General features: G+C 39.1%; 1 protein-coding gene and 1 long non-coding RNA gene across 2 annotated transcripts in view; one reads left to right on the forward strand and one right to left on the reverse strand.

Moving 5' to 3' along the window:
* Positions 1–27084, forward strand: part of IFT81 (intraflagellar transport 81) — a 37165-nt gene that overhangs the window by 2510 nt on the left and 7571 nt on the right. Inside the window, exons 3-13 of the mRNA XM_021532725.3 lie at positions 1–181; positions 3046–3135; positions 4183–4248; positions 4567–4677; positions 5930–6014; positions 12147–12310; positions 14526–14621; positions 16397–16543; positions 23827–23976; positions 24932–25060; positions 26192–26281. Coding sequence (XP_021388400.2) covers positions 1–181; positions 3046–3135; positions 4183–4248; positions 4567–4677; positions 5930–6014; positions 12147–12310; positions 14526–14621; positions 16397–16543; positions 23827–23976; positions 24932–25060; positions 26192–26281 — 1309 coding nt within the window. The remainder of the gene's footprint in view (positions 182–3045; positions 3136–4182; positions 4249–4566; positions 4678–5929; positions 6015–12146; positions 12311–14525; positions 14622–16396; positions 16544–23826; positions 23977–24931; positions 25061–26191; positions 26282–27084) is intronic.
* On the reverse strand, positions 107–26930 carry LOC144247215 (uncharacterized). Its single transcript, XR_013340934.1, has 3 exons — positions 26854–26930; positions 24837–24998; positions 107–145 (listed from the first exon to the last, which is right to left on the reverse strand). It is a non-coding gene; the product is annotated as an uncharacterized LOC144247215 (long non-coding RNA).

The raw sequence follows: 27084 nt of genomic DNA on the forward strand, positions 1-27084 counted from the left end.
GAGTGCTTTTCGCCAAGGGCTGGTTACTGGAAGCAAAACTGTAATTCATCCTGTCTTACATTGGCTTCTTCAGAGGACCAGTGAGCTCAGGACAAGAGCTTACCTGGCACGTTTCTTAGTGAAACTGGAAGTGCCAGCAGAGTTCCTGCAGGATGATACTGTGGCTGACTTCAACAAACAGGTACCATTTCTCATGAATGCCAACATTTCACGTTAATTGAAGTGCCAGTGGGAGGAGGGATAAATGAATCAGGGAGTTAATGCTGGCATACATGTTCAAGTGAGTTATGTTAAAAGCTTGTTGGAATCAAGGATAAGCAAAGATTCATAATAAAAAGTTGATGTCTTGACCACTTTTCTTTCAATAACCCTGAAATTATGTATTAATAAGTAGCATTGAATTAAAAGGCCTTAAGCCCATTAAGCACTGGGTGCCAAATAATGTTCAGAGCCATTTTGGCTTAGACAGACTTTTAGTTCTCAATTTTTGAGCAGCTTTGGGTTTTTTTTCCTATGAAATATGACCTGGATATTTTTAACTTTATAAAATTACCACTTCAAGCAAGTCCAGAAAATGTTATGACCAAAAGTCGATGTGTCCTAATTGTCCATTGATTGTGGTTTTAGTCATGATAGTCCTTTGATAGGATTTGATGCCTAATATCTGTGAGCCTTACCCCACTTTTGCTTTAACCATTTATTTTTTTGTGAATGAAGAAAAGATTTCTTTCTCTCCGTGCTGTCATTCCTACTTATTATGTTCCCACTTCTTTTGTGAGCATTAAATGTTGATTTTAGATAGACTGGGTAGGTTTGAAACGTAAAACTTGAAGTGAACCAAAGTTTTGGGTTTATTATCTGAGGTACATATTTACTTATATTTTTCCCGTTTTCTGTGCCTTTTGTTCTGTTAAAACACCGTGGGTTTGAGTGTTTGTGAGAGGTAACTTGATCTGTTAACTCTGCACCAGCAAAGCTGAACAGTCTGACTGAGACTTGACTAAGCCTTTTATTTTTTTGTTACCTCTAACAATATTGGATTTATACCTTGAAATAACTCAGCAGAAGTAGCAGAGAGACAAAGGAATGCAGATTGTATGTTTTGTCCAATATGTCACAGCCTTAATGTGTATAAATATCCACCTCCATAATTTCCATTACGTAAGATGTGTTCCTTTTTGGAATTACAGTAAAAGAACCATCTTATTAAACTAATACTCTGCTGATTAGTTCAAAACAGAAGCTGGGGTAGTAGAATGCCTTACTGCAATATAACATGACAGTGCAAATATTGAGATATTAATGAATTAAACAGTTAGCCTTAATTATTTAGATACAGTCTTGCAATTGTGTCTTTTAAGGGAGATTTCAAAAATTAGAGTTCGGACATCTTTTAACACAGTTAAGTTTTGTGGGTGTGTAGAATCCAGCTAAAATTAACTTTTGTAAATTACTTACAGAAGATACTCAGCAAACCTGTCACCTTCCCAGCTGTGTTGTGATTTAGACACTGGATTGCCTGCAATATATAATTTAAGAAATAAGCAACTTCAGGTATTAATCTCATTGTTCAGGCTTCAGTAACTTGCTCCCAGGTGCCAGAGATCTCTTTCCATGTAGGAACCTGGGTGTTTTTTAGGTAATTTGAGTGTGTCCCATATTTCAGGTGCATGTGGAGCACCCGAAGGGAAAAGTGAGAACCTTTTTTTGTTGTGATCCATCAAACTCTGCTCTGCCTTGTTTGAATCCTGCCATTGGCCTTGAAATTTCATGTTCCAATGGGGAAAAATCTTATGGAACTCCTCTTTTGACAGAGGTAGAGACACACAAAGGAAGACACTTGGACTCCAGCAGTGAGAATGCAGTTGCTCAGAGACCACCTGCTCATTTCCATTCTTGTTAAAGGACTTCCAGAGTGCATAAGGGATATCATGGAAGCCAATTGGGTTTTACTCCTGCATTTTGTAACTTGTTCTTCCTCGTCCAGCCTGTGCATTCCTTGTCTCACCTTTATTTCCCACTTAATCCAGCTCTTTGTGATTTTATCTTCTCCTTAGCCATTTTATTGCTATTTTTTTGAATTCCTTCCAGCTTGTCAGTGTGTGCTTGCTACTGAAACAAGCAGAACCGAGCAGAGCGCTCTGGCTGCTGCTTCCCCAGGGTTTTATAGAATGGAGGTGCTGCTTCACTGCTCAGGGCTCTGATGCCTTTGTTTGAACTGGCCTTTGCTGTTGCCATTTGGTATTCACCTTTCATATCAACTGCTCTTTCCAGGAAGTAAAAAATGACTTGATACTCTCCTTTTAGATTTTTCCATCTCATTGAAGGGCTGTTTCTGTGGAGATAATCTTTCCTTCTACCACAGCTCGCGTTTCTCCGAGTTGAATCTAAATTTATTTCCTCTCCATATTTCTAAACTCTTGCTGTCCCCTGTTATTTCTCTACCCACACAGACTTTCACACTGCCTCTCAGTTTAAGATTCCTGGTGGGCAAAGTACTGGTGTGGAAGTAGCACACTGTCTCCTTGTCTCTGAGTGCTGAGCTGCATCTGTCAATCTCTGGGATGTTGTGAGGGTTATGCAACGTGGCACAGCCATTTCTCACGTGTTCACTCAGCACTGCTCTTGGGCCACTCTGGAAACTCAAGCCCCATTGCTTCCTTCAGAAGTGTTAGAACAAACACTTCCTTCTGGGGCTGATTTATATATGTGGTATACACAGAAGTATAGTAAGAGAGAGTAATTTGTTAATTTGTCCCTCTCAGGTGACATCTTATCTTCCTGTTTTGCAAATACACTGTATATTACAAAAGGTGAAAATACTGAGGAAATTGTGCAGTTCTGATTGTTTCTTCAAATGGAAGATAATACACTGTGATTTATTTCTGCTTTTAAGTTGACAGGCTTTTGCAATGAGAAAATGCCTTTTTATCTTGTTCTCACCATATTTCTATGTCTACATTTACTGTCTTAGTAGTAAAACAGTTGATCTGAAAATCCTTAGACAGAGAGCTCATTCTGCACAATTTCCATTTCATTTCACAGTATGAAGAACTCATGGAAGCATTTAAAAACCTACATAAGGAGCACGAGCAGCTCAAAATATCTGGTTTATCAACTGCAGAAATAAGAAGGGTAAACAAACTCCTCATTTTTTTTATTTAGTTGGTGTTTTGCACGTCAGTTCCATATTTGATGGCTTTGTGGAAAGATGTAGAGGCCAGAGCTGGTGGGCACTGCAGCTGCCTCTTGACACTGCTCTCTGTTGGCAAACACAAGGTCCTCGCTCGTGTTTAGAGCTGAACTTTCTGGAGCAGATTGGGGAACGAGGCTGCCAAGACTCTGTGCAGCATGATTTCCAAATATTGGAACTCCATTTCCTCTGAATGCAGACTGATACAAAGCCTTTTGCTTTCCTGATAGCAGCTAATAATTCCAGAGGGTGTTGAATGAATTAAGAGCTTAAGTCAACAGAAATGATGAACCCATGTGGCTCAAGTGTTAAGTAGAGATATTTGCTCTGTTTCAGCAAAATAATTGAGCTTGTGTACAGCTTTATAGTGGACACACAGAGAAGCCAAGTAAATGTTGAGCTAAGGTCTGCATTTGGAGGATTCATTTTCCTTTCTCATAACTACCAATCTGCAGAGCCTGGCTGTTGTAAAATAGAACTAAAGGAGAATAATAATAATCAGATACATGTTTCAGCAGTAGAAAGTGTTTCTTTTTAGACAGTTTTAATACAAAAAGTGGCAGCAGACATCTCTCATAAGCAACTTCATGCAAATTGGTCTGCCAAGAAGTGGGTAATGCTGGCGACATTAAGAACATATGTCAGACTGCATCAGATGTTGAATTCATACTGATTCGTTCCTTGGTGGTTTCTGTTTGTTTGTTTTTATTTTAGATAAATCCACCTGCTTTTATTTTAAATGTTCACTGTAATATGCAAGGATGCAGATGAAGAATGTTAGCATAAAGAGAGTGGGAACTGTGGGGGAAGTAAGAGAGAAGAGAGATTGGAATCCTGGATGTTTGATCATAGATCAATAAAATTATAACCGCCTCCGTCTATTCAGGGAAGAATTCTGATTTTCATATTAATTTGAAGAGAACTTAGTCCAATCAAATATACATGAGGAATAAATTAATATTTCTTTATCTGTTTTTCCTGCTTTTTAGGACATCAGTGCAATGGAAGAGGAGAAAGATCAACTGGCCAAAAGAGTAGAGCGCCTTAAGAAGAGGGTAATAAGAGAAGTAACACTCCTACATTTCAGTGTCATAATCCTTGGCCTGCAACTCCGATTTTGGAATGCAAACAAGGATTAAGATAAACACACTGTATGTCTAGGAAGGAATCAAGTAACTAATTGACCTACAGGGAATCTCCCCAGGCGTTGATCCAGAGCTTTTAAGAATCTTGAGTCCAGTACTTTGCTGTCATTTCTGAGTAGTAACGTGTATGGAAGGGAAGTGCTAAGTGGGCTTGTGAGACATATGATCTCTTTAATGTATTTCTCAGCTATCTGACAGCAACATGCACTATTTATCTGCTTGCTGTAGGTGGAGACAGTACAAAATCATCAACGGATGCTTGAAATAGCAAGACAGCTTCGCTTAGAGAAAGAGAGAGAAGAATCTCTGGCTCAACAGAAACAAGAACAAAAAAGTCAGGTACTGGCATAATAACATACCTGTTAAAGAGTCATTGATGTTTGTTTGGGAATTGTGCATTTTAAAAATACATCATGAACAGCAGTAGTTGGGAGAGTTTCTCCCAACCTCAGAAAATTAAATCCCATTTAAAAGATCTATGTACATTTTATGGGAAGAGGCTTGACCCTGCAAGTTTTGAACACCACACTGAAGGTACTTGGCTGCCTCATCTCCCACTGACATCATCCTTTAGCATTCCCAGGAAATGTTCCATGACTTACTGCTGGAGCACCCAAAGGGAACTCTTCATATTTATAGTAGTGAGCAAATGTTTCCTTGGTTTGATTTCTATCTCTGTGATCTGCACAGAGTTTTCAGGGGCTGAGCAACACAGCAAGTACCTCATTTTTTTCCTGGGTGAGGGCAATATGTATTCAGGAGCAACCTTGGGATTTAGGCCCCTGAATTTGGGAAAAATTATGTCCTTAGAAACCCTGGGAGCATCTGACATCCCGGTGTAAGGGTGGGTTTTATTTCTGTCCTGTGTTGTCAAAACAAGATACTTCAACAGAATCCAGTGCCATTTTGTTACACTGTCTCACCAAATTCTGTAGCCTGAATTTCAACACTATTAAAATGAGGAAAGCCCTCAGATTCCTTCTGTTGCAGCCTTTGTCTGGATGTAGGATCAGTGGGAATCAGTGGCCTCTCAAGCTGTTGTGTCTTTGCTGGAGCCCCAGTAAGATCACGACTGAAATGAATGTGATGTCCAGTTAATGCCAGTTCTTACTACACATCTCTCTAAGTCACAGAAATGCAAATCAGCTGGGGCTTGTTTGGCAGGAAGCTTTCCAGACTGCTCTTGGATGCAGTGGATGGACAGTGGATTGCTGTGACAACTCAGCTGCATTGCAGGATAAGGAGAGTTATCTGCTGCAATCCTGATTCCTGCTGCCTTTTGTTGTTGTTGTAATGCTCAAGCCACTCATATTTTTGGTTGAAAATTGTTGGATGAATTTCTGCCATCAGAGAAAATATCACTTGGGAGAACAAGAACACTCTTCTCAATTAACAGGAGAGAATATCAAGTAAACCCAAGCCAAGTGTTGAAAATTTGGTCTGGCACATTTCCCTTGTGAAACAGAAAATCACCAGACATTAAAGCTGCCATGTTTTGTGTTTGGGGCTCTTTTGGGGCTCTGTTGGTTAAGTTGTTTGCACATGGATTTCCAAGGAATGACCCTGTGTGTGTCCAATTGTCTCTCCAAAGTTGTTCCATGCAGAGCAGAGGCTGCAGAGAGCCCAGGTCCAGCTGAAGGAGATGCAGCAAGTGGTGGCAGATTCCAAACCAGAAAGTGAGTAGGGCTTTTCTGTTGCATCCTAGGTTAGTGTGGTGCAAGACATGCCATAGAATGGTGTATAAATTACTTGCAAAATGATAGAATCTGACCAATTCTCAATTTAAATTTAGTAAATCAAGTCATTGTCCTGCTCTTTCAAGAACATTTACTATTTCAGTTGCATCACACAACTGCTTTGGTAGCTCTTTTGAGTTGAAAGGACTTTCCTCAGTCACCACCTCATAGCATTGTTATTACTTTATAATTTTACTTCGATTTTTTAATGATTCTCATCTGCCACTGTACCACAAGTGGAAATAAGGGAGTATCTGAACCATCTCACAGGGACTTGGATTTTATAAGTGTTCCTTTTCTGCAGTAGCTATCAGAGAGTTTATACAGCAAAGCTGTGTCAACAATTCTATTTCAGTTCCTGGGTTTTTTTAAGGCCAATGGAAACTCAATGGGTTCAGTTCACAGAAGCAAAGGTAACATAATAAAAAGCCAGTAAATATGTCATTTAATCATTGAGATGAAAATAAAGTTAACATATTTAATTTCCTTATCTTAAGTCCTGCTTGCCGGGGAAGAAACAAAAAGTATTTCGATGTTCCCAATCAAAGCCTGAAGTCATTACTTAAGAAAACTTTTGTTGAAATTTTGCCCAAACAAAGACCTCAGGACTCAGCTTTGTAATTGCTTTCCCCAGATACAAAGGCACTGCCTGTAGCAGCAATTACTGAATGCCAACTGTGGGTTTTTTTTAATAATTGAAATTAGGTGACCACAGTGCACTGAATAGGTTCCATTTATTCTAAAAGCTTTGTTGGTCTACAAGGTAGCACAATTTATTTCATTTTGAAGATTCCCTTTGGCTGCAGTGTAGTACCTCAGCTGCCTCCTGGTATCAGCCTTGTCTGCTGACAGTGCAACAGCTGGATTTTCACTGGAAGTCAGATCCTTCCCTTTAAAGGAAACTTCTTGCATTTTTAATGCTTCAGGTGTTTTTACTTCCTAAACAAGATGAAATGTTCAGAGTTGTTGCTAATGAGCAGAAGCTTTGTTGTTTGTCTTATGGATTTGATTACTTCACTTTATAATTAATTTTATATTTAAAGAAATGTAAAGGAACTCTGTAAGGAATGCAACTAGCACATATTCATGAGTGTCATTAGCATGCAATTAGCATCAGCCTTCTTGAGCTGTGCCAGGAGAATATGCCTTGTGGTTGGTAGGATTTTAACTCTTAGAAACATCATATTTAGAAGACTTTTTATTGTATCATTAAATGTTATGAACTTCTACAAAAGAGCTGGAAGTGGAACCATTTGCTGCTGGTTCACAGAATGCTCCTTCCCTGCTTATTAATTTCATTCCTTCCCTCTTTATTAACTTCAGTCTTGCTCTGTTTGATAACTTCAGCACTACTCAGGATATTGTTTGTCTAGAGAAGGATTTGCTGCTGGTAGCACTAAGTAGCATGAATTTCTATATTCTGGAGGGGTTTTTTGTGGTGTTTGCTGTATTGAATATGAACAGCATTTTTGTTAACACTGGGCTCTGGTCTGAATAACCACAACCCAGCTCACACTTACTCTGCCAGACTGATATAATTTTGCTCTGCTGCACAAACAGAAATTGATAACAAACAGAAAACACAAAAAAAAAAAAAAAAAACAAACACACAACCCAAAAAAAAAAAAACCAAAAAACCCACAAAAATAATCAAATCACTGAATTCTTGGTCTCTGTCCATTTTGCAGAACATTACTGGTTACTTTATTGGCAGAAATATGAAGTGAAGGAGTAGCTTGAAAATATTGATTAAAAGAATGTGTTAAAATGATTTTGTTGATGAACAGTGAAATGTGTAATTTATAAACTTCATTAATTTAATATGTAGAAATAGATTTAGAACACTGAGAATTTCAAAGATACTTGTCAAAGAGGAATTGCTTTGTACAGATGCCTATTTTATTTCATTCTCGATGAAAACCAGAAATTTAGGAACCTATTACTTAAATATTCTATTTGGTATAAAAAATTAATATTTTTCTATTCCACACAATGATCTTTTCCTAAAATTCAAAGTTTAAATTATCTCCTCCAAGACCCCATTACAATTAAAGTTATAAAAGTATTTGGTAAAGGAGAGTGGCTTAGGTGGAACTTTATTTCATCTTCAAATTATTTTATTTATTATAAAGCCACTGTCAATCGATAAGAGGTTGTGGTAAAACACTTTTAAGATAATTTGATATCTGTGATGAGACTACAAGTCTGGTTGGAGAGATTGATTGTGTTGCTGTGGTTGATTTTTTTAAGGTTATTAACTCTTCTATCCCATTTTGAACAAACAAGGCAGCAAAAATTCAATGTGGTTTCTGTTAAAAGGATTAAAAGGAGTTTAGTGGAAGGTTTAGAGAAATGGAATGGGTGTTTGGCTTTTTTTTTGTTTGGTATTTACACCAGATTTCTGAAAGAAAATAGCAAAGGATCACTGGTGAAATAAAAAGAGGGAAATGACTGAATAATGAGGAGACCCTTGATTCCAAGTGACCACAATCACTTGGGAAGCCAAGCTTGTGCCAACAGTATTTATTTTAAGGACTAGCCAAATTCCAGGCTATTCCTCCAGGAATAATGTACATGCAATGTATTTATGGCATGTGGGGCTCTTTCCTTAGAAGTGTCTGAGAAGAATTTGTGGGTCAGGTTGGGAATGGGAGAGCTGGAGCTCCCAGTGCCATAGATGAGGTGCCTTCCCTGCTTTCATTTCTGGGAGAAAATGCCACAGGAAAGTTTCTTTGCCTCTGGGTTTGGCTCTGGCACATCCAGCCCTGCAGCCCAAGGCAAATTCAACATTCAAGAAGAGCACTGAAAGGTCAGAGAGGTTTCAAAGAGCTCTAATAATAATTATAAATATAAAAAACAGAACTTAGAATCACAAATTCAGGAAGCTTTTGGTTTTTCCAGGATATATGGAAGGATAATTGATCTGCCATTGTCTGCATGTCCCAGGCCTCTGTTGAAGAGAGGGGAAGTAGAAGTGTTCATGGAAGCTGTGGAGGAAATAATTTCAGCCCTGTCTGTGTGGCTGCAGAAAGGGGAGGGAAGGATTTGATGCTGTAAGTCTGTTCTGGAGTTGGCCATGGCCTTCCCATGTGGTATTAAACAAATTGTTGGCAAAGAGTCTATGAAATGAGTGTCCCTCTCTCTTTTCCCCCCCTTTAAAAATTGAATTCCTGTTGCAAATGGTTCTGGTCCAGGATGCCCAGTTGGCAGTCTGTAGTGGGATTCTGAGCACAAAGTTAATCAAGATTTAGCTCCATTAACAGAATTGTGCAGAGAAAATTGCCTCTCGTCTACATGACTGAGCAAGCACGAATAAACTCTTTATTCCATCCCTCTCTTTATAATAATAATAATAAAAAAATTTGAATGGAAAACATGAGGAGTGCTCTGAATAGCTCTTCACATGTAAATATGTGGTTGGCAGAAGCTTGTTAAAATAACCTGAGGGCACAGAGCCAGATTTCTGTGCTGCTTACGTGTATAGATTTTGTAACCATAAGTCAATGTTGAAACATTAAAAACAGAATTTATATGTGTAATGGAAAGACCTGAAGTATGCTGGCATTTTTTCCTCTCTAGCCTGGGAATTTCAAAAGAATGCTTTTCACTGAAAAAAAAAAAAAAAAAAGCCCAGACCAGGAGCTGTCCTGTGTTTTGATTTTTTAGGTTCTGTTAAGAAGTAAAAGTAGCTTTTAGATAGTTACTTCTCCATGTGTTGGGTTGTATAGGAGAAAAAATATATCCAGAATATTCAGGAAAGAAATTATATTGCTCATGAGGGATGTTGACATCATGTCTTTCCCCACCAAGAAATCAAGTTTTAACTTGTTTTGTTGCTCCATGAGGACTCAGCACAACACAGAACCACTCAGGGGGCAACAGGACTTGGCAGCAGCTCCAAAGTCTTTTGAGAAATAAATCAGATTGTGATCAAGGTTATACTCCACAGAGTCAAAAGGTCTCTGTTCTTATCAAAGCTCTTGTGGTTCTTTGCTGAGTTTCTTGTCATATCTACAACAAATCATTTAAGCATGTACCTTTTTATCAGAAAACTGGAGTAGCACAAGAAATGAAGTGTAGGTTATATATGCAGATTTATTTGCTGCTAAAAACCTCAATAAATTGATTTAATTAAAATATTATTATTTCATATCAGAATAATGTAATTTATATAACATTGATTTCCACACCAAAGATCTTGGTTATAAATATCAGACTGGGAGGGGTGCTCCAATCAGTTCTGAGGTGATAATTCAGCTCACAGGGTACATGGGAAGCAGCTTTGCTGCATTTGCAGAGGTGGGAGATTTCTAGGGAGACATTAAAATGTGGTCCCTCCTGCCCAGCTTTGTCATGGGCTGAGGAAAATTGGAATTCAGTTCTTCTGGAGGAAGGAAGTGGGAAATCTCCCCCAGTAAGTCCCAGTGTGTATCCCAGGGTGCAGCTGCAGTGCCACTTGTCCAGAGGCAGAGGAGCTCCACTGTCCCACTCCAGAACCAGTCTGGGGGCTGTTTGGTTTGATAAATGGCCCCTTCACAAAAGGGAAAAGGTCCTCTGGTAGCGTTGCTTTCCATAAACACAGAAACCAACAAACTGGGAAAGAGGAACTCCCACTCGCTTTTGGTTTGTGTTGACTTCGTTGGCAGCGCTGCTTTCCCCAGGGCCTGTTTTTTCTCCCAGTTCTTGAGGTTTTCTCAAGAGCTGATGGCTTATTTCCCTTCTGGCAGCTCTCCTGTCAGAGTGGGCTGGGAGCAGGGCTCAGGAGGATCTCTCAGGACACTGATTTAGAGGTAAATAGCAGCAGAAAAACGGGGGCCCCTTTTCCTGGACTCTTTCACTTTGTTCTGACCTTTCCCTTTGGCAGTCAGGCTTCTTAGCCTGAGAACCAAAAGCTGTTTTCATCTACATCCTTTCCCATCTCTGTTTCAGCAGCATCAGCTGCATTTTTGTATCTCTGTGCTCAACTTCTCTCTGCATGTGCAGTAAATGAAAGAGATGGAGATTGTGAGCTTCTTGTTTTCCTTGGCATTTCATCACAATTCCATCTTCTCCCTAATATGGAGAGAACCAAAATCCCAACCATAAGAAGTTGTTTGAAATTGAAAAAGAGTCCTGGATCACCTAGATCATGAGAAATACTCTGAAATACTCATTCCCACCCTCATCTGACATGCAGCTTCTGAATCTTGTAGTCCTTGGCACAGCTGTCTGAGGAATTACTGCACTGAACTGCCTGTTGTCAGTGGAGACTGTGCAGTATCATTTAAATAGATGTTTCCTTTTATCCTGTTTCATTTTTCTATCTGTGAATTGTTCTTATCTTGGCTTTATTTATAAATGATCTCTTAAGGAGCCTGAATTACTCTGTCTAGAAAAAGCCAAGTCCTTCTGAGCCTGGTAAGGTGTAGGTGCATCAGGCTGGTCTCTAGCAAAGCTTATAAATGGGGTTGCTTTTTTCTTTTGGATTGTTATTTTCTGCATTTTCAGTCTATAAACTGTCCTGAGATTAAATGTTTGTTCTTTCAAGAAGAAGTCTTTACATGGAGGCAATCTGTGTTCCAGCAATGTAAAGGACCCTTAAAGTAGGCACACATTAAACTTGGCCCATTTTAAGGCCTTTTTAAATGCCAGACAGAAAAAAAAAAGCTTTATTTTAAGCATGAATCTCCAAGGATATAATAAATCTATCAACGAGCTAGGCCAAATTAAGATTTTTCTACAGATAAAGGTTCAATGGCTGTTTATATCAGCAGTGTGTGTTGAATTCTGTATCTGACTCAGCTGGAGTTTCCTGTGAAATGGGGTTTACTTGTTATTAATGAGAACAATCTCTCAAGGAGCTGATAGTTACATGTTCAAGATAGGTGAATAATAAATCCTTTTGTATTGTTTGAGATCCAGATTAAAAATTTAAATCGAGTAACTCCTCCTTTCTCTGAGCACTGAAGACTCAAATGTTATGGTGGTGTTATTGTAATCAGCTGCTAAATACTTTAATGTGTTGGGGAAATCAAACTTAATTATCTGCTACATTGCTTTTATAGACACTCACTGATTTAATTTGTTTTTAAGGTTTAATGAAGAAACTAGAAGAGGAGATAAATTTCAATTCCTACCTGGTAAATGAAAAAATACCCAGAGAGATGGAAAGTAAAAAGACTTCAGTGTATTTCTTACAAAAGGTGGTTGCAGAGCCAGCCATGACTCAAGCTGATCTTACTGCACTGGAAAGTGAGGTGAGGGACCAAGGTCACCCTTCATTTGTGTTCTGTAGCATGGTCTGAGCTGCCTGGACTCTGCAATGTTCTTATCCCTGCTTCATATCCCAGAGAAAATGTTTCATTCCCAAAGCAGCATCCCTTGGCTGTAAAACCAAAGGGGTCTCAATCACTAAGCACAAACTCTCTGATAAAGTGTTTTTTACATACCCACAAAAGAGACATGAATAAACCAACCCCAAACCAAACCCCAAACCCAAACATATCCTTAGGTGCTATTGAGGAAATTGTGTTAATTCAGCACTAAAGGGCTGATTTTTCTTCAGATTTCACTTGTTTGGAACTCTCCCTGCCATCAAGGGGGTTTATCCCAACACATCCAGAGCTTGTGGAGGGAACAGCATTCCCTGAGGGATGTATCCTCACAAGATGATGCCTTAATCCATGTGCAATGGTTCAGAACTCCTCAGTGTTTGGAAGAACTCTGCATTATTTCCTTTAGTTTTTAAGAACAAAGAAAATTTGGCCATCAAATCTTGATTTACGTTTCCAGGCTTTTTCATAAGTTAAAAGCAAATAGTCTTAGAAAAACTCTCATTTGTCAGATATATCCAGAACATGCAGAGGGGTTTGTTGCCACACAAGTACATTTATATATTGACTCAATGAAGTTTTCCTATTTGCATAATCCTAGATAAAAGATTAAATATGAAATATATTCTCCTAGAAGAATTTAGAGGAATGTTAATTATTAGTATTTCTATGGATGATAATGATGAAGATTTACACCAGTGTTAGAGGGAAGAAGAGTAGTTTCTTACCAGCTGGTGTTTAATACCCCTAGGATTTCCAACTTAGGCTTTGCCATGAAATAGAGATAATGAGGAAAGAGAGTGTCCATATTAAAGAATGACAGCATTAATAAATGGCAGATTAGGGCTGAAATAATAAACCAGCTCTGTGATTCAGCCTCTGCTTTCTTAGATTAGTTCATCTAATCAAAACAATATTTGTGGCTGCAGTTATGTCTTTCAGGCATGCTTGAACCCTGTTTTTTTGCACATTTCTTTTCCAAGTGTTGTTTGGTTTATCACAATACTTTAAAAAGCTTTAAGGTTTTCCCTCTTTCTCCATGATGTAACCTTTGATTTGTTATATTTTGGAAGTATCTTCTTGAAAGATAATAAAACCATGTCATGCACTTAGCTGTTATCACAGCATGGCCTTAGGCAGCTTTTTCTTTTTAGTTGGCTTTTTATTATCACAGTGCCTTAAAAAGGAACTGAAGTGCACCAAGCATGTTTCCACCATGCATTTTATAATATAAACCCAGGAATTTATTCACAGAAGAGAATTCTTATGCCATTTTCAAATTCAAGCCTGTTCTACTACTTATAGAATAGAATTCACTGGAGAGTTGGGTTTTTTTTCCTCCAGGTGGTGGAGTACTTTTAGTCCTATTGAGCAATTTATTTGAGATTTTCAGTTTTCCAAGCACATGGATGCTGCTCCCAGAGCTTCCAGGGTGATGCCCAGCACTGTCCCTGTGTTCTGGTCTGACTCCCTGGGATTGCAGCATGTTTACACTGCTCCCTTAGCAGCAGCAGAGAATTGAAGGAAGGTTGCTGTGGCTGTGTATTCCATGGCTGGTGGCACTGAGAAGGCTGGAATCTGCACTCTGGTGTGGCTGAGAGCTCCAGGAACTTTGGCTGGAATGAAGCTCAGCAGTTTGGGACTAAAGACAACCAAGGGCATCTTGTGGCAGGAGGAGAAGGCACCACAGGGCTGCAATATGATGGTCTGGGACTTTACAAATTGTTGATGAAATTTTTAATCACTTAACCTTTATTTGCTTCCCTTTGAACTTCTGTTAAATGGTTGAATGAAAGGGAATTTTAGTTCCTATCAATAAAATTACATTTTTCACTCAGTATGTGGCAATTTCTTTTTTTCTATACCAACTCATTGCACTTTCTCTCCACATGCACCAGTTTACTTCATTTTCAGGGCCAGCGTCATGGTTCTGCCTTATCATGAAGGCACAGAACTGGAAATCCAAAAACAGCCTCTTCCTGGCCAGTACTCAATGACTCACAGAGCTTTTTGGGTCTGTTTCTCTGTTTCAAAAAAACAGAACTGGCTGGATTGTAAATCATCATTGCAAAGCATTTAATTCTTGGAGAAGACAAAGACACCAAGCTCTGTTTCCTTAATTTTGCACTCTGTCTTGCAGATAGAGGAAGTCAATGCACAAATTAATCAGCTGATTGAGAAAAGGATCATCACGTATGAGCCAACTGATAGTAAATTCTCCATGTATCGCCAGCAGGTAAGAGGGAATAAAATGTGTTTTAAGCAGAAATAGGAGAAAAAAAATCAGTCTCTGATTGGTTTACATGCTGATTTTTTCTTTTGATTTATCTAGCATCATCAGTAGAAATACATAATAATGGAGGTGAGAAGGAGAATAAAGAGCTGTTGAACATATGTATGTTTAGGGCTGAGTCAAACTTTGCTTTTAGTGGTGTCAGTGAATGTTTTGACTGTTGTCCTTGCAGCACAGCAGTTCTGGTAGGGGCATTTTGGAGGAGCTATTTTGGTAAAGTTCCAGCTCTGGATGGATTCCTACAAGGCAGCATGGGGGCTGCCTGCTGCAGCTCTGTCCCTTCCTTAGGTCTGACCAAATGCCATTTTTCTCCTTTGCATCTCTTAAGAATGAATTCTTTGATTTCTCATCCTGAGGCTGTAAAATAATCTTGCTATAAAATAGGCTGTCTGGTCCAGTCTTAGTAAATTCCCAAGTTATAAAAAGGATTTATGAATTCTGAGATTTTCGGAGCTTAAGCAGGAACCTGAGTGATTCCTTTTCCAGGCTACTTGCAGCACTGCTAATTTTATGGAAGATCTTCAGTGTGATGCTTATGGTCATGGCTTGAAAAATCAAAAGGCTTAAGTAAAATGTACCAGTGAGAGGGAAAAAATGGGGATAAGATATGCACTGCAGTTCAGTCACAAATGCAAAGTGAAACACCGTTTTATTTTGGAAGAGATGTTCTTCCTAAGAGAGAATCCTGCTCTGGAATGTGCTGGGACCAAGGAGGGTCCACCTCAGGAGCTGGAAGCTCAGAGCCTGGGGAGCTCTTTGCTTTCTTCTGCCAGGGCCTGGGTTCAGTTTCACAAAATAATCATCTCTGTTGTCCCCTGGTTTGTCACCACAGACACCTCGTGCAGCAGAGAGCTGAGCTCCCACCCCAGCACAATTCTGTTGGAGATTTATTTAGGGAGAAAGCTGGTCCTCTCAGCTGAGTGTGAGAGGGCTGCTGTGTTTTGGCTTCATTTTGTTGTAAGTTTTTCCTTTCACTTGAAGAAACCAGCCATGCCTCAAATTCCTCTACCTGCATCTAAATGAATGTGTTGTATTATTTTAGAGTATTTTTCAACAGGATACTTTAGCAAGAGAAAAATGCTTTTATTTTTATCCTTGAACTAATGTATACTTATATTACCAAATCTGTTCTGGTCAAAACTCAGGTACTATTAAATATTCAGTCTTGTATAAAATATTATTTTTAAGTGCTTTATCTTCTAGACTATGAAAGAAAAATAATCAGTAATCTACACTATTTCTGTACTTTATTGCTTTATTCATCATCTTGTAGCTATTTGCCAAGATTTAGTGGCTCAGTTCTGCTTTAGTGTAACATATTTCTGTAGGTTGGAGTAGGTTGGAGTTATAAAAATCTGTATTATGACATTTGTGAAATCTTGGATTACTTTTCGGTTAAGCCATGCTGGTATATCTTACATATTCACCAAGAGGGACTAAGCAGAAGAAATGGAGCAGCTAAAATGCCTGCCTTTTTCCTCAATGAAAACGAAAAAATGAGGTGAAAAAAATGTAAATCTAAAATGTCAAATACATCAGCTTGAGTCTGGACAAAAAGGCTGTGCTGGAAACCTCACCCATTCTGGAGAAAGTCGAGATGCTGCAGCCAACTTCAATGAGGTTGTGGTTTAACCTGCTGTATATAAGCTATACATTTTATCTAAAAATCATTTTTCTCCTGATTAAACCAGGCAATTTTTACATTAATGATCTTGCAGGCTTCTATAATTTCCCGGAAAAAAGAAGCCAAGGCAGAAGAGCTTCAGGCTGCCAAGGAGGAGATGTCCAGCTTGGAGAAGCAGGTGGAGCAGAAGAACAGTCAGGCCCACGAGCTGGGAGGCTCTGAAGTCCTGACTGAGGATGAGGTAGGGATTTGTAGCTATTTCCAAATGATTAATTTCTCTTATTCACATTGTGCCTAATCCATTGCAAGCTATACAAGGACTCAGTGTTGGGCTGGATTAACATTCCAGCCAAATAATGGCAGTATCATCACAGTGGTGTGATGGTGAATAACTAACCATAAAGGTCAATATGATTATAAATAATATAAAAAGTCCGTATGATTATAAAGCATAATACCAGTGATTATCAGAGATGCAATTAGTCCTGTGGTATTTATTACCCACAAAAATTTTTCCTTAAAACCCAAATTTCCCAGACCCTCCTGAGGTTCAGCTGTGACACAGTGACTGGCATAGTGTGGCCCAGGCACAGTGAGATTGGCAGCTGAACTTCTCAAAGCAGCTTTTTCTGCTTCAGAAATTTGCAAAGAATAAGGGAGCTGCAATTTGGTATTGGTTTGCCAGTAAAATAAATTGACTTTTCTTCAGCCTGTAATTTTTTTGAGTTGGGAAGAATCCTGCTAAGGGAACTTACAGGCAGAGTCACTAAACTAAAGAGAATTTTATCTGCATCATTCTCTGAGTTAATATCGTTCTCTCATGTATTGTCTTTGCATTGCCATCATTTAGCCAGAAGCACACACTCCTTGCTTGCCTGTTCTTTGTTTTTATGCCTTTTTTTTACATACTACTAAATACAGGGAACGCCCTTTTGAGAAGGAACTCCCTTCCTAATCCCATAGGACGTGGCTGCTCCACAAAATCAGTTACTTTTAAAGGAGTCTGAAAGTGTAGATGAAGAGTTCAGGTGGGAGTAATGGCACAGAGATGTGGAAAATGAAGATGTTGGTTTCTCTTCCCATCACACACTGTACCCTTTCCCGTGGCAGCAATAATAAAGAACCCACTGCATTAGATTTCTCTCCACTCCAAGGTTTTCAGCTCCAGTGGGCACATTGCTGGAGTCTTTGACAAGTTTTTAAGTGAAAATTAAGGCAGAAAGCTGACAATTTGTGTTTTGTGACATGTGATGGAAAGAAATGTTTAATTAATCAACAAGAATGTATTACCAAGACAGCAGCATATGTTTTACATTATCTGCACAGGCACTGTAAGGTAAGAAATAATTGTGCCTATTCTTCAGGAGACAAGAAACTGATCCATAGAAATTTGAGAACTGGGTAGGAAGGAAGCCTCATAACATTGTAAAAGGCTTAGTAAAGAAAAACTCAAGTTAACTCTGACACAAGGAAGTGGCTTAAGACAGAAAAAGGACAAGATCTGTTTTGGACATGATCTGCATTCCTTTTGTTCAAATATGTTCTGCTTTTGATTTTTAAAATATTTTCAAGTCTTCAGTTTGCACAGAGAAGGATAAATGAGCAATTTGGAAAAAACCACTGGCTTAAAATCAGAAGTGTTTTGTCTTTTCATAAGAAGCATTTCCTGGTTTGTAAAATATTTTCTGCAAGGAAATGTGTATTGGCAAGGAAGTGAATATATAAATCCATGTCCTGTTCATGTTTATTACTTCCTCAGGTGAAATGCAGTGGTACTCACAGGCACACGTGCAAAGCAGTAAAAAGGGTGTTTCCTGTGCCGAAAGACTAAGAAAGGATTTGAATTCTTGATGATTTTTGGTCACTTCTGTTTCAAAGGTCATGGTTTCCTCATCTGGAAGGTGGAGACAGTGATGTTTAATTCTTTGTAAATGTCTGCAGCCAGAATTGCTGCACAGGGCCTTGGTGCTGTAGATTCTGCATCTCCTCCAAGTCCATGGCAAATGCACAGAGCCAGTCCTGCCTCAGAGTGGGGGTGTGAGGAGCCAGGGCTGAGAGGAACCAGGGCTGGCAGGGAAGAGGTGATGAAGCAAAAGTGGCATGAGCAGGTTCTGCCTCCCAGTGAAAGTCTGGGTTCCTCACTGCCAGCCAACCTCCTGCTGCAGGTTTGTTTCTGGTAGGATTTGTATTTTCTGGTTCAGTGCTCCAGCTTTGAGGCAATAGCAAAGGAAGTGTTGATTAATGTGGTGGTGAGTCAGTGCTGCAGTTCATGGGACAGGAGGAGTTTGTCCATCCAACCTCCACTTCACACTGACAGCCAAGAGCTTCCTTACACTTTCCTCTTCCAGTGACATGTTTGACATTTAGTTCCTCCATTTTTAAAAAGGCAGAAAGAGGGTGTTTTAACAAATAGCTTTGCTGTCTTAAATGGATTTTTTAATCCTATCAAAATGCTGCAGTTAAATCAAAGCATTGTTTTTTCTCCTATACCCAACATTTCCAATCTTAGCTTTGTCTCACTTTGCTCTGTCCTATTATATCCCATGGCACTCTCAAGACTTGGCAATGGAAGAATCAGCACCTTCCTAACTCGTGCTCCCAAAGCAGCATTTGGATCTCCAGTTGAGGTGGTTTTAGCCCTTCTTCACCAAAAGCTTAGGCCTGGCTTCGTTTTTTAGGTGTTGGTGTTTTGCTTTCTTCCACGGTCATGAAAAGCATTCCACTGGGTTTGAAAGATTGTACACCTGGATAGAACTCAGGAGAAACGGCAGGGAATAACCAATTCATTTACATCAAACACAAAAAATGTAGGAATAAATTGTCTTTGGGAGTTATGAAGTCTTTTTAAGTACTTCAATCAAAGTGCAGTGAGCAGGGGGCACAGTTGGCAGCTCCTCACTGCAGCTGTCAGATCCTGAAAATTAGGGAATCACATGTTGACACTTGGAATGCTGGATGGTTCAATTACAAGTGATCCTAGGTAAAGCTGGGATATTTTTAGCCCTTTACACAACCCATTGTACTTTCCAGAGTTCAGCACAGGGCCCAAGAACACGGAGTTTCCCAAGGATTCAGAGTTGTCTCAGAGCTGTGCTAAGCTGCAGGACTGGGAATTAATCTGGTTTTGAGAACAGGGCATGGGAAATCCTCTCACTTTGTTGTTCACAGGTGTGTGAGGTTTGCACATGCATTTACTTAAGGAGTTTGATCTTTTTTCCATGCAAATGCTCATCCATGCCTGCTTGCCCCTGGGAAAACAAGACAAAAGATCTTGCCACTTTTCCTCAAAAACAGTTGATCCACGTGAATCTGGCAGATTTTTGCTCTGGGGAGTTCCCTGCCACCTGAACTAAAAATATGCAGAGATTCAGGGAAATGTCCCAGAGCTGAGCACTCCCTCAGCACCCCCTGCCATGGATAAATCCTGGATCTCAATGACCTGTGAATCTTCCCTGAGCACTGAAAATGGGTTTTCATTATAAATATTTAGATTGTTTCACAGTATTAGTTATGACTGCCTTAATAGTTCTTGCCTGACCAGAAGCAAGCACTCCTGGAAAATGCTAAGGAAGAGTTTTCCTGGCCAAGCTGTGCCATGAGCAGGCTGTAGGATACTTTCATTTTATTAGACTGAGGTTCTACTGCTCTTATCTTTTAGAAGTTCATCCTTCTATGTCTGAGTTATTAACTCTGTCCAACACTGGCTGTACTAACTTGAATTTAGAGCCTCTAAGGAAAAAAATATGGAAAGTCTGTTATGTTCAGGAACTTTTCCTAACTGAATTTTAATACTTTGGACAGTCTGTATCCCATTAATTAGTATAGTTAGAAATTAAAAACATCTGTTCCTCAGTTATTAATGAAAGTAAATATAGTCAGGCAAGATTTTCTGCAGTTATTGTGCTTATGCAAATAATTTTCTTAACTAATTTTTTTTATTTGGAACCTTGTAATGTGTTTCGTAGGAAACCACTTTTTTTGCAATTAACACTTTATTTTCTGTAATATTTTCATATGAAGAATACTTTGATTACAATAAAACAATCAAATTGCTGCATTAATCCAGAAAATATTATTTTAAAAATCTGACTCCAAATTGAGCAATTTATCTGGGGTTTGTTCTTTGGAGAAAACAAGCTTTATCCATTTTCTCCTTTAATTATAATCTTGGAATAAGAAACCTTGTGAAAATGTCTCCTGGGGCAAATGTGAGGTTAATGGAGATGAGGTGAGGAGCTTGTAGTGAAAAGCCAAGGCTGCAAAGGGGAGCTGGGCTCTGGTCCTAGTTCTGACCACAGAGGTCACCAGGCTGATGTCCTTTCCTGGAGGGGGATAACCTGCCAGGCTCTGGATGCCCCTGGAGAAGCCATTTCTACATCCCTGACTGGATTTTTATTTAGAACTGTTATGGTAATTCCTTCACGAAGTGTGGGGAGACTGAATCTGGTGATACCAACCTCTTCCAGAGCCTAATAAATGGAAAAGCATAAAGTAGGTGCATTGCTGGATTCTTCCAATAAAAATGGAGCATAACCCAGGAAATCTGCCCAGGGATGGTGTATACTTGTGTTATATGAGAAATCAAAGTCCTGTTTTCATTCACTGTGTTCCATAATCTGCATTCCATGCTTGTTATGCTACAGTCACCCGTAAAAATAGCCAAGTTAAAAGGCAGAATATTTACTTGCTTTCCCTTGGATGGTTTTTGTGTCTCCAGGGGCTCTGACTGGGCTGACACAGGCTCCAGGCTGGTTTGCTTCCCTTAGTGCCAGCACTTGGTTCTCATCCAGTCATTTAATCTCAGAGGCTGAAATAACTGCTTGTGTTCAAGTGCTTGAGAAGGAAAAGCTTCTGGTGGCCATGCCTTGACTGGAGCATCACTGCACAGGCAGATCCATGCTGAGTTTGGACACAGGGAGCAGTTGCCTTGGTCTGTGGGAAAATGCTGCTGCTCCTTTGGTTACTTCACTTGACAGTGATGTGGCCCAACAATGTTATTTCTCTGTGAACTATTCCAATTATTGAAAATTTCACCACAGTAATTTCACCACAGTAAAATACAGTGTTTTGTGGCATTGATTTCTCATGTACACATGAGGTGTATAAAGCCTCAGGAGCAATGCTCACACAGATGAAAACATTTTTGGCATTTTCTACTTCTTTTATTTTTTGGAAACCTATGGAATGACTCTCAGCTTTTAGGCTGAAGAAGCCTAATTTTGCTGGAAGATCCCTACAAGCTGCTGATTTAAGTAGAGTCAAATCTAAGAGCTCCAGCTCAGAACTTGGCTGTAGATCTAAAGGAGCCTTCAGTCAGTGAGATTTTGAGGGGCTAACCTTTGCTGCCCTTGGAGTAAATCAGGTCTTTTGAACATTTTGCCACATTATTGGTTGATTTTCTACACAGATTATCACTTTCCTACTGTTGTTTACATCTGTTTTACCTTGTTTGCTGCAATAAAAGCTGTGTGAAAGGTTAAGTTTCCTTTAAAAAACCAGAAGTTGTGCATCCACCTCATAAAAGGAACAGATTTCAGTTGTCACTGTGAGCAACTTGTAGTTCATTTGATGAAATTTGTATTATATAGTCCTAAGTTAATCAGCTAATAATAGAACAGTGGTGGAATTGGTTCGTTAATCAACAAGATCCTTTGACTTTCATTGTAAAATACATTATGCTTTGAAAATTGAATATGCAAATACCCTACCTCCCACTTGAGCTATTTTCAAGACCTTAAAAGTGAAGAGAATTGTAGTTTGCTTTTCATCCTGGGATGCACTGACAGAAGATCATTCAGATTTGATAGCTCTGTATGGTCACATATTAAATTTAATCCTTTACCTCATTCTTTATTATATTTCACTGGTCAAATGAAATGTCCCAAGGATCAAGACAGATGGCTGTGCTTCCCTTAGATTTTCCTCAGCTGGTTGGAGAAATTGTATCTCTACTTCTATAATCACTTGGAAATCACAGAAAGCTTGGTATTGTCAAAGCAATTAAAGAAGAAAAAAAGAAGTCTTTTGTATTAAAGAAGAGGATGTGATTAAACTTGCTACAAAAAGGAATGAATTTGGTGCTACTGTATTAAATGTGCCAGTAATGTAGCAGAGAGTGTGACAGGGGCTCAGGTGACCTTGTGTATCCTTGTCCTGGGTAGTAGCAGGATGTAGGATGTTATCCCAAAGCCTCACAGAGGCCAATCTGCATAGAGCACATTGAGTAATTTGTGGGTTTGTTCTTTCACCAAAAACGTTTATAGCTTTTGGCTTTAAAAATAGTTCTGGAGCGTAGCAAGAGAGAGGCAGCTTTGGCCTAGATATTACACAGGATGGCAGATGAACAGGGTTGATTTCATTGTGGGCAGTTTGCCCAGGACACTTTTTATAGAACATACAGTTACTCTGGGGGCTCTTAGCCTTTGCTCACATTAGGGGTTTGGGTTTATTCCACAGAAGGGAGAGGGATAATTTCACAAAAAGAAAAATTATTGTAAATTTTGAAATTTAAGTTATTTTATGTTTGAATTTCAATCCTGTATCAGTGGGAGTGGGATTAATTTTCCTCCTGGGGCTGCCTGGTCTGTGCTCCCTGCACACACTGAATGCCTCCTCATCCAGGAGCATTCTGAAGCCTGTTCTTACATCATTTACTCTTATAAATTTTGCTTTCCATCTCTGGATCTGAATGCATTTTTTGAGCTGTGACTGGCATTTACCTTGTAGTTCTCATGTAAAATCCAAGAATATGAGCTGAGACTACACAACAAATGGAAAACACTAAAGCACAGAAAAATCTTACCTGGTTCTTTCAACCCCGGTGCTTGTGTTACAAATTGAACATACACAGGTCCAGGTGTAAAATTAGCTAAGGCTGTTAGACTGTAAGGTTTTTTATTATTTTACTTAGTCTTTAATAAAAATATAAATTCTCTATTGCTTTAGATTTTGAATGAAATAGATACTGCATTTCTCTGTTTCTCTGCAAGGACTCTTTTATTTTCCTGTCTTTGAAAACTTAGCCAGCAATATCATCCTGGTCTGCAGGAGTCAAGGAAAGAGAACAACAAGTTTTAACTACTGAGAACATTTAAAAAAAAAAAATTTTCCCATGTCCCCTTCCAATTTTGCTGCTGTCTGTTACCATGTTTTGGTCTGCAGGGCTGGGGCTCTGTTACAAGTGCTAATTACTGTTGCATTAAGTTTTTATTATCCATGACTCCCATAACGTTTTGCAAGGAATATTTACTTTTCCAGCTGTCAAATGGTGGCGAGCAGCAGGGAGTGATCTCAGGCCTGCAAATGAGTGAGCTGGGACAGAAAGCAGAGGAGCTGTTTTCCTTGATCTCGCTCAGTGAACGAATGCAGAGCTGAAAATAAATAGACCCTGCGAATCCTGAATTCCAACCCTCTGTTCTAACCACTGCATTTTGGATGTGCAGGACCAAGAGGATAATTACATTTGACGCTGTGGTAAGGCCCTGCTTTGCTAGGAGTGAAGTGAGCTCTGCTCTCTCTCCCCAGTTCAAGCGGTACGTGAGCAAGCTGCGGAGCAAGAACACGTTTTACAAGAAGAAGCGGCAGGAAATAGCGGAAATCACGGCGGAGTGCGGGGTCCTGCAGAGGACGGAGGAGCTCCTGCGGCAGCGCCACGAAGCCACCCAGCAGCAGCTGGTAACCTGAGCCTGTGCTGCTCCCCCGCCTCCCTGCCCTGGGAACAGCCCGAGGATCGCAGGGATGCTGCTGGGATTTATTCTGTTGAAAATTGAATATGCAAATATTCCATTTCTGTTTACTTGCTGAAGGGGACTTTGGGGTAGAAAAGGTATTTTTGGCTTTGACTCTGAGGCTGCTGTACTTTGTGTTCATCAGGACTGGTTTGCAGCTTCTTTTTAGACTGACTAAGGCAAAACTTAGTACACAGTCTTGTTACCCTGACAGTCTTTTCACATTCCTAATTACTGCTAAAGGCAAGGCTGGATGCTTACATTACTTTTTGGTATTCATAGATGTAGTGAGAGCTTAGAGAATGACCAGCAGCAAATAGGATCCAAGTTACTGCTGTAAAATATATAGGAGTAGTATTTAAAGAAAGAGCAGGCAAGAAGGAAACATTCTAACCCCACAATATTTAGAAGAAAATGTGTTAAAATTTAAAACTGGATGAATCTTCCCTAAGCCAGAAGGATTTCTGCTCTGGATAACTATAAGCATCCCAAATGCAGGAACACTCTGTGGTATTTTCTTCCAATCCCTGTATTGTCGTTACCAAAATACTTTACAAAATAATTTGCTGCATTTGCTGATCAAGCAGACAGGTTTTACACATTGAACTTCTTCAGAGCCTGACTTCCAGCCCACTTTGCTCTGTGGAAACTCTCTGTTCACTTCACTGAGCATTGGATGACCAAATATTGTATGTACAGAGGGTTTTTATTGTCCTGCTGTTCAGGCACGAGATAAAATCTACTTTTATGGAAGCTAGATTAATTATAATTCATTGATTAATAAAATAAATTAATGACAGTACTTACCCTTTTCACTTCTTCACAATATTTGGCTCCACGAAGGCATTTGCTGTTTCTTGGTTAATGGACTCACATCCAGCATTTATTGTTTGTGTCTGCAGCAAGCAATTGAGGAGAAGAAAGGAATCTCTGGATACAGCTACACCCAGGAGGAGCTGGAAAGAGTCTCTGCAGTGAAGAGTGAAATGGATGAAGTGAAAGGCCAGACATTAGATAACATGTCTGAAATGGTGATTTTTGTCTTAAATTACTGCATTTCCTCATTTAGAGTATCAAGTTCCTTGGGATATAAAACCCAATTTAATGTTTTTGTTTGGATTTATAAATTTCCTGTAATCTGTGTTTATATATATATACATATATATATATATATATGTATATAAATATTTTTAACAACTACATCTGCAAAGATAATCTTGACAAAGTTTACTAAAATGTGCATTTCTTTTCTTTAAAATCCTACAAATAAATCCTTTTCTCCCCTTCAGAAACTTTAGGGATATCAAATCTTCTTGTCTTTGATTTTTTAACTTTTTTTTTGTCATTTCAGAAGTGGTTTCATATTTGTTCTTATTTGACACATTATTTGAAAAAGACGAATGGTTTGAATCTGTAATGGAGTCTTTTTCTAAAATGTTTGTAAATCACTGGAGTTAAGCATTTGTTGAAAAGATACTTAATATGCTTAAAGAGCTAAATTCTTGTCTTTTTCTTTATAGCCTGAGTTTCAATTGCCCTTAAAACTGTCATGTTTTAATTTACCTGCCCACATAGCCATAGAAGCAAGAAGGAACTTGAATTTCTAATTTAAAAATATTATAAGAGAGCAAAAAGCAAAATAGCATCTTTTTAACTCATTAGGGCACTTCTCAAATACAATGGTGCAACTAAAATAGAATTACTCTCAAACAGAAAGGTGGATGCAATTTGAATTTTCAGTCTAAGTATATCAAAGTGACTCAGTTTTAGCATTTTCAAGCTTTATTTAACCTATGCAAGTGTATTTGTTTTCTTAAGGATTTCTTCCTTTCTCTGAGCCCCCTCTGTGCACCCCCTTCATCTCCCCTGCTCCTTCAGCTCTTTGGTGTCTGGCACGAGGGCAGTGCCCTGGACTTTTCTGGGATGTCCTCAGTTGGAACAATGGAAGCAGAATTTGCATCATCTGTGGGAATGACCCCACTGCCAGATGGGCTTTTCCCCTTTCTTAATTAGGCCTGAACTTCAGTTGTATAATTAAGGTTTCATCACACATTTTTTCTCTCTGTATTTTGGTTTACTTCCCTTTCTTTTCACATTCCTAATTACAGAAATGTACAATTAGGGTTATAGAGTTAGCGAATATTATTTTGTCCCTTTCTCAGGTGAAGAAACTGAATGCCATGGTGGCAGAGAAGAAGGCAAGCCTTGCTCCTGTCATCAAAGAGCTGAGGCAGCTGCGTCAGAACTGCCAGGTTTGTAGAAACACTCCTCTCTTTCTGTGTACACCGAGTCAAACCCACAAATAAATCCAATTTACAGATCTCTGAAGTGCTCTACAAGGACATGATCAACTCTGAGGGAAAGCTGGAAGTAGCAGAATTTGTCAACAGCGTTTGCAGCAAGCAACGTGCTAAAGGTTGGGATTTGTAAAAGCTGACAGTGCAGGCACAGAATTCAGTCCTTTACAGCAATTTTAAAAATTACTACATCAGGGGAAAATGTGAAAAGTCATAGTTCAAACCCAAAGCAAAGTTTGTTTCAGATTAGTTGCAAAGCTATTTCTGTATTTCAGCACTGGTGATCCCAACCAACGCTGTCTTTTTGAGTGGATTGCAGATAACTTCTCATCCAAATGTTGGCTACATTGATTTAATTTCTGCTTTTGTCTGTGGCACTGATAAATTTGTCCATTTGTTCTCAAAATTTTATAGAGAGCTGGGGGAAAAAAGTCTTTTGGGTGTATAGCTGCCATAAGTTGGCTCATTACCATGGAATTCAATAAACTGATGCATTTATCTATCAATGAAATTTCCAGAAAACCTACTTTTAATAGTTCCATTCAAAGTGTCAGCAGATGAAATCCAGCAGAAAGGTTGATTGTGCACAAGTGGAAATCTGGCTTTTCATAGGCAGCACTTATATTGATCCTTTCCTACTGTCTATTTTTATAATTATTTGTTTTTTCTTCTTGCAAACACAGCCTTGTTAGCCTGGCAGGGAACAGAGGGAATTTCCTTCTTTCTGATCCCAGAATGTGGGGGTTGGTGGCTTCCCT

This window comes from Lonchura striata, chromosome 18 (genome assembly GCF_046129695.1).
Source record: "Lonchura striata isolate bLonStr1 chromosome 18, bLonStr1.mat, whole genome shotgun sequence".
NCBI classification, from domain to species: domain Eukaryota; kingdom Metazoa; phylum Chordata; class Aves; order Passeriformes; family Estrildidae; genus Lonchura; species Lonchura striata.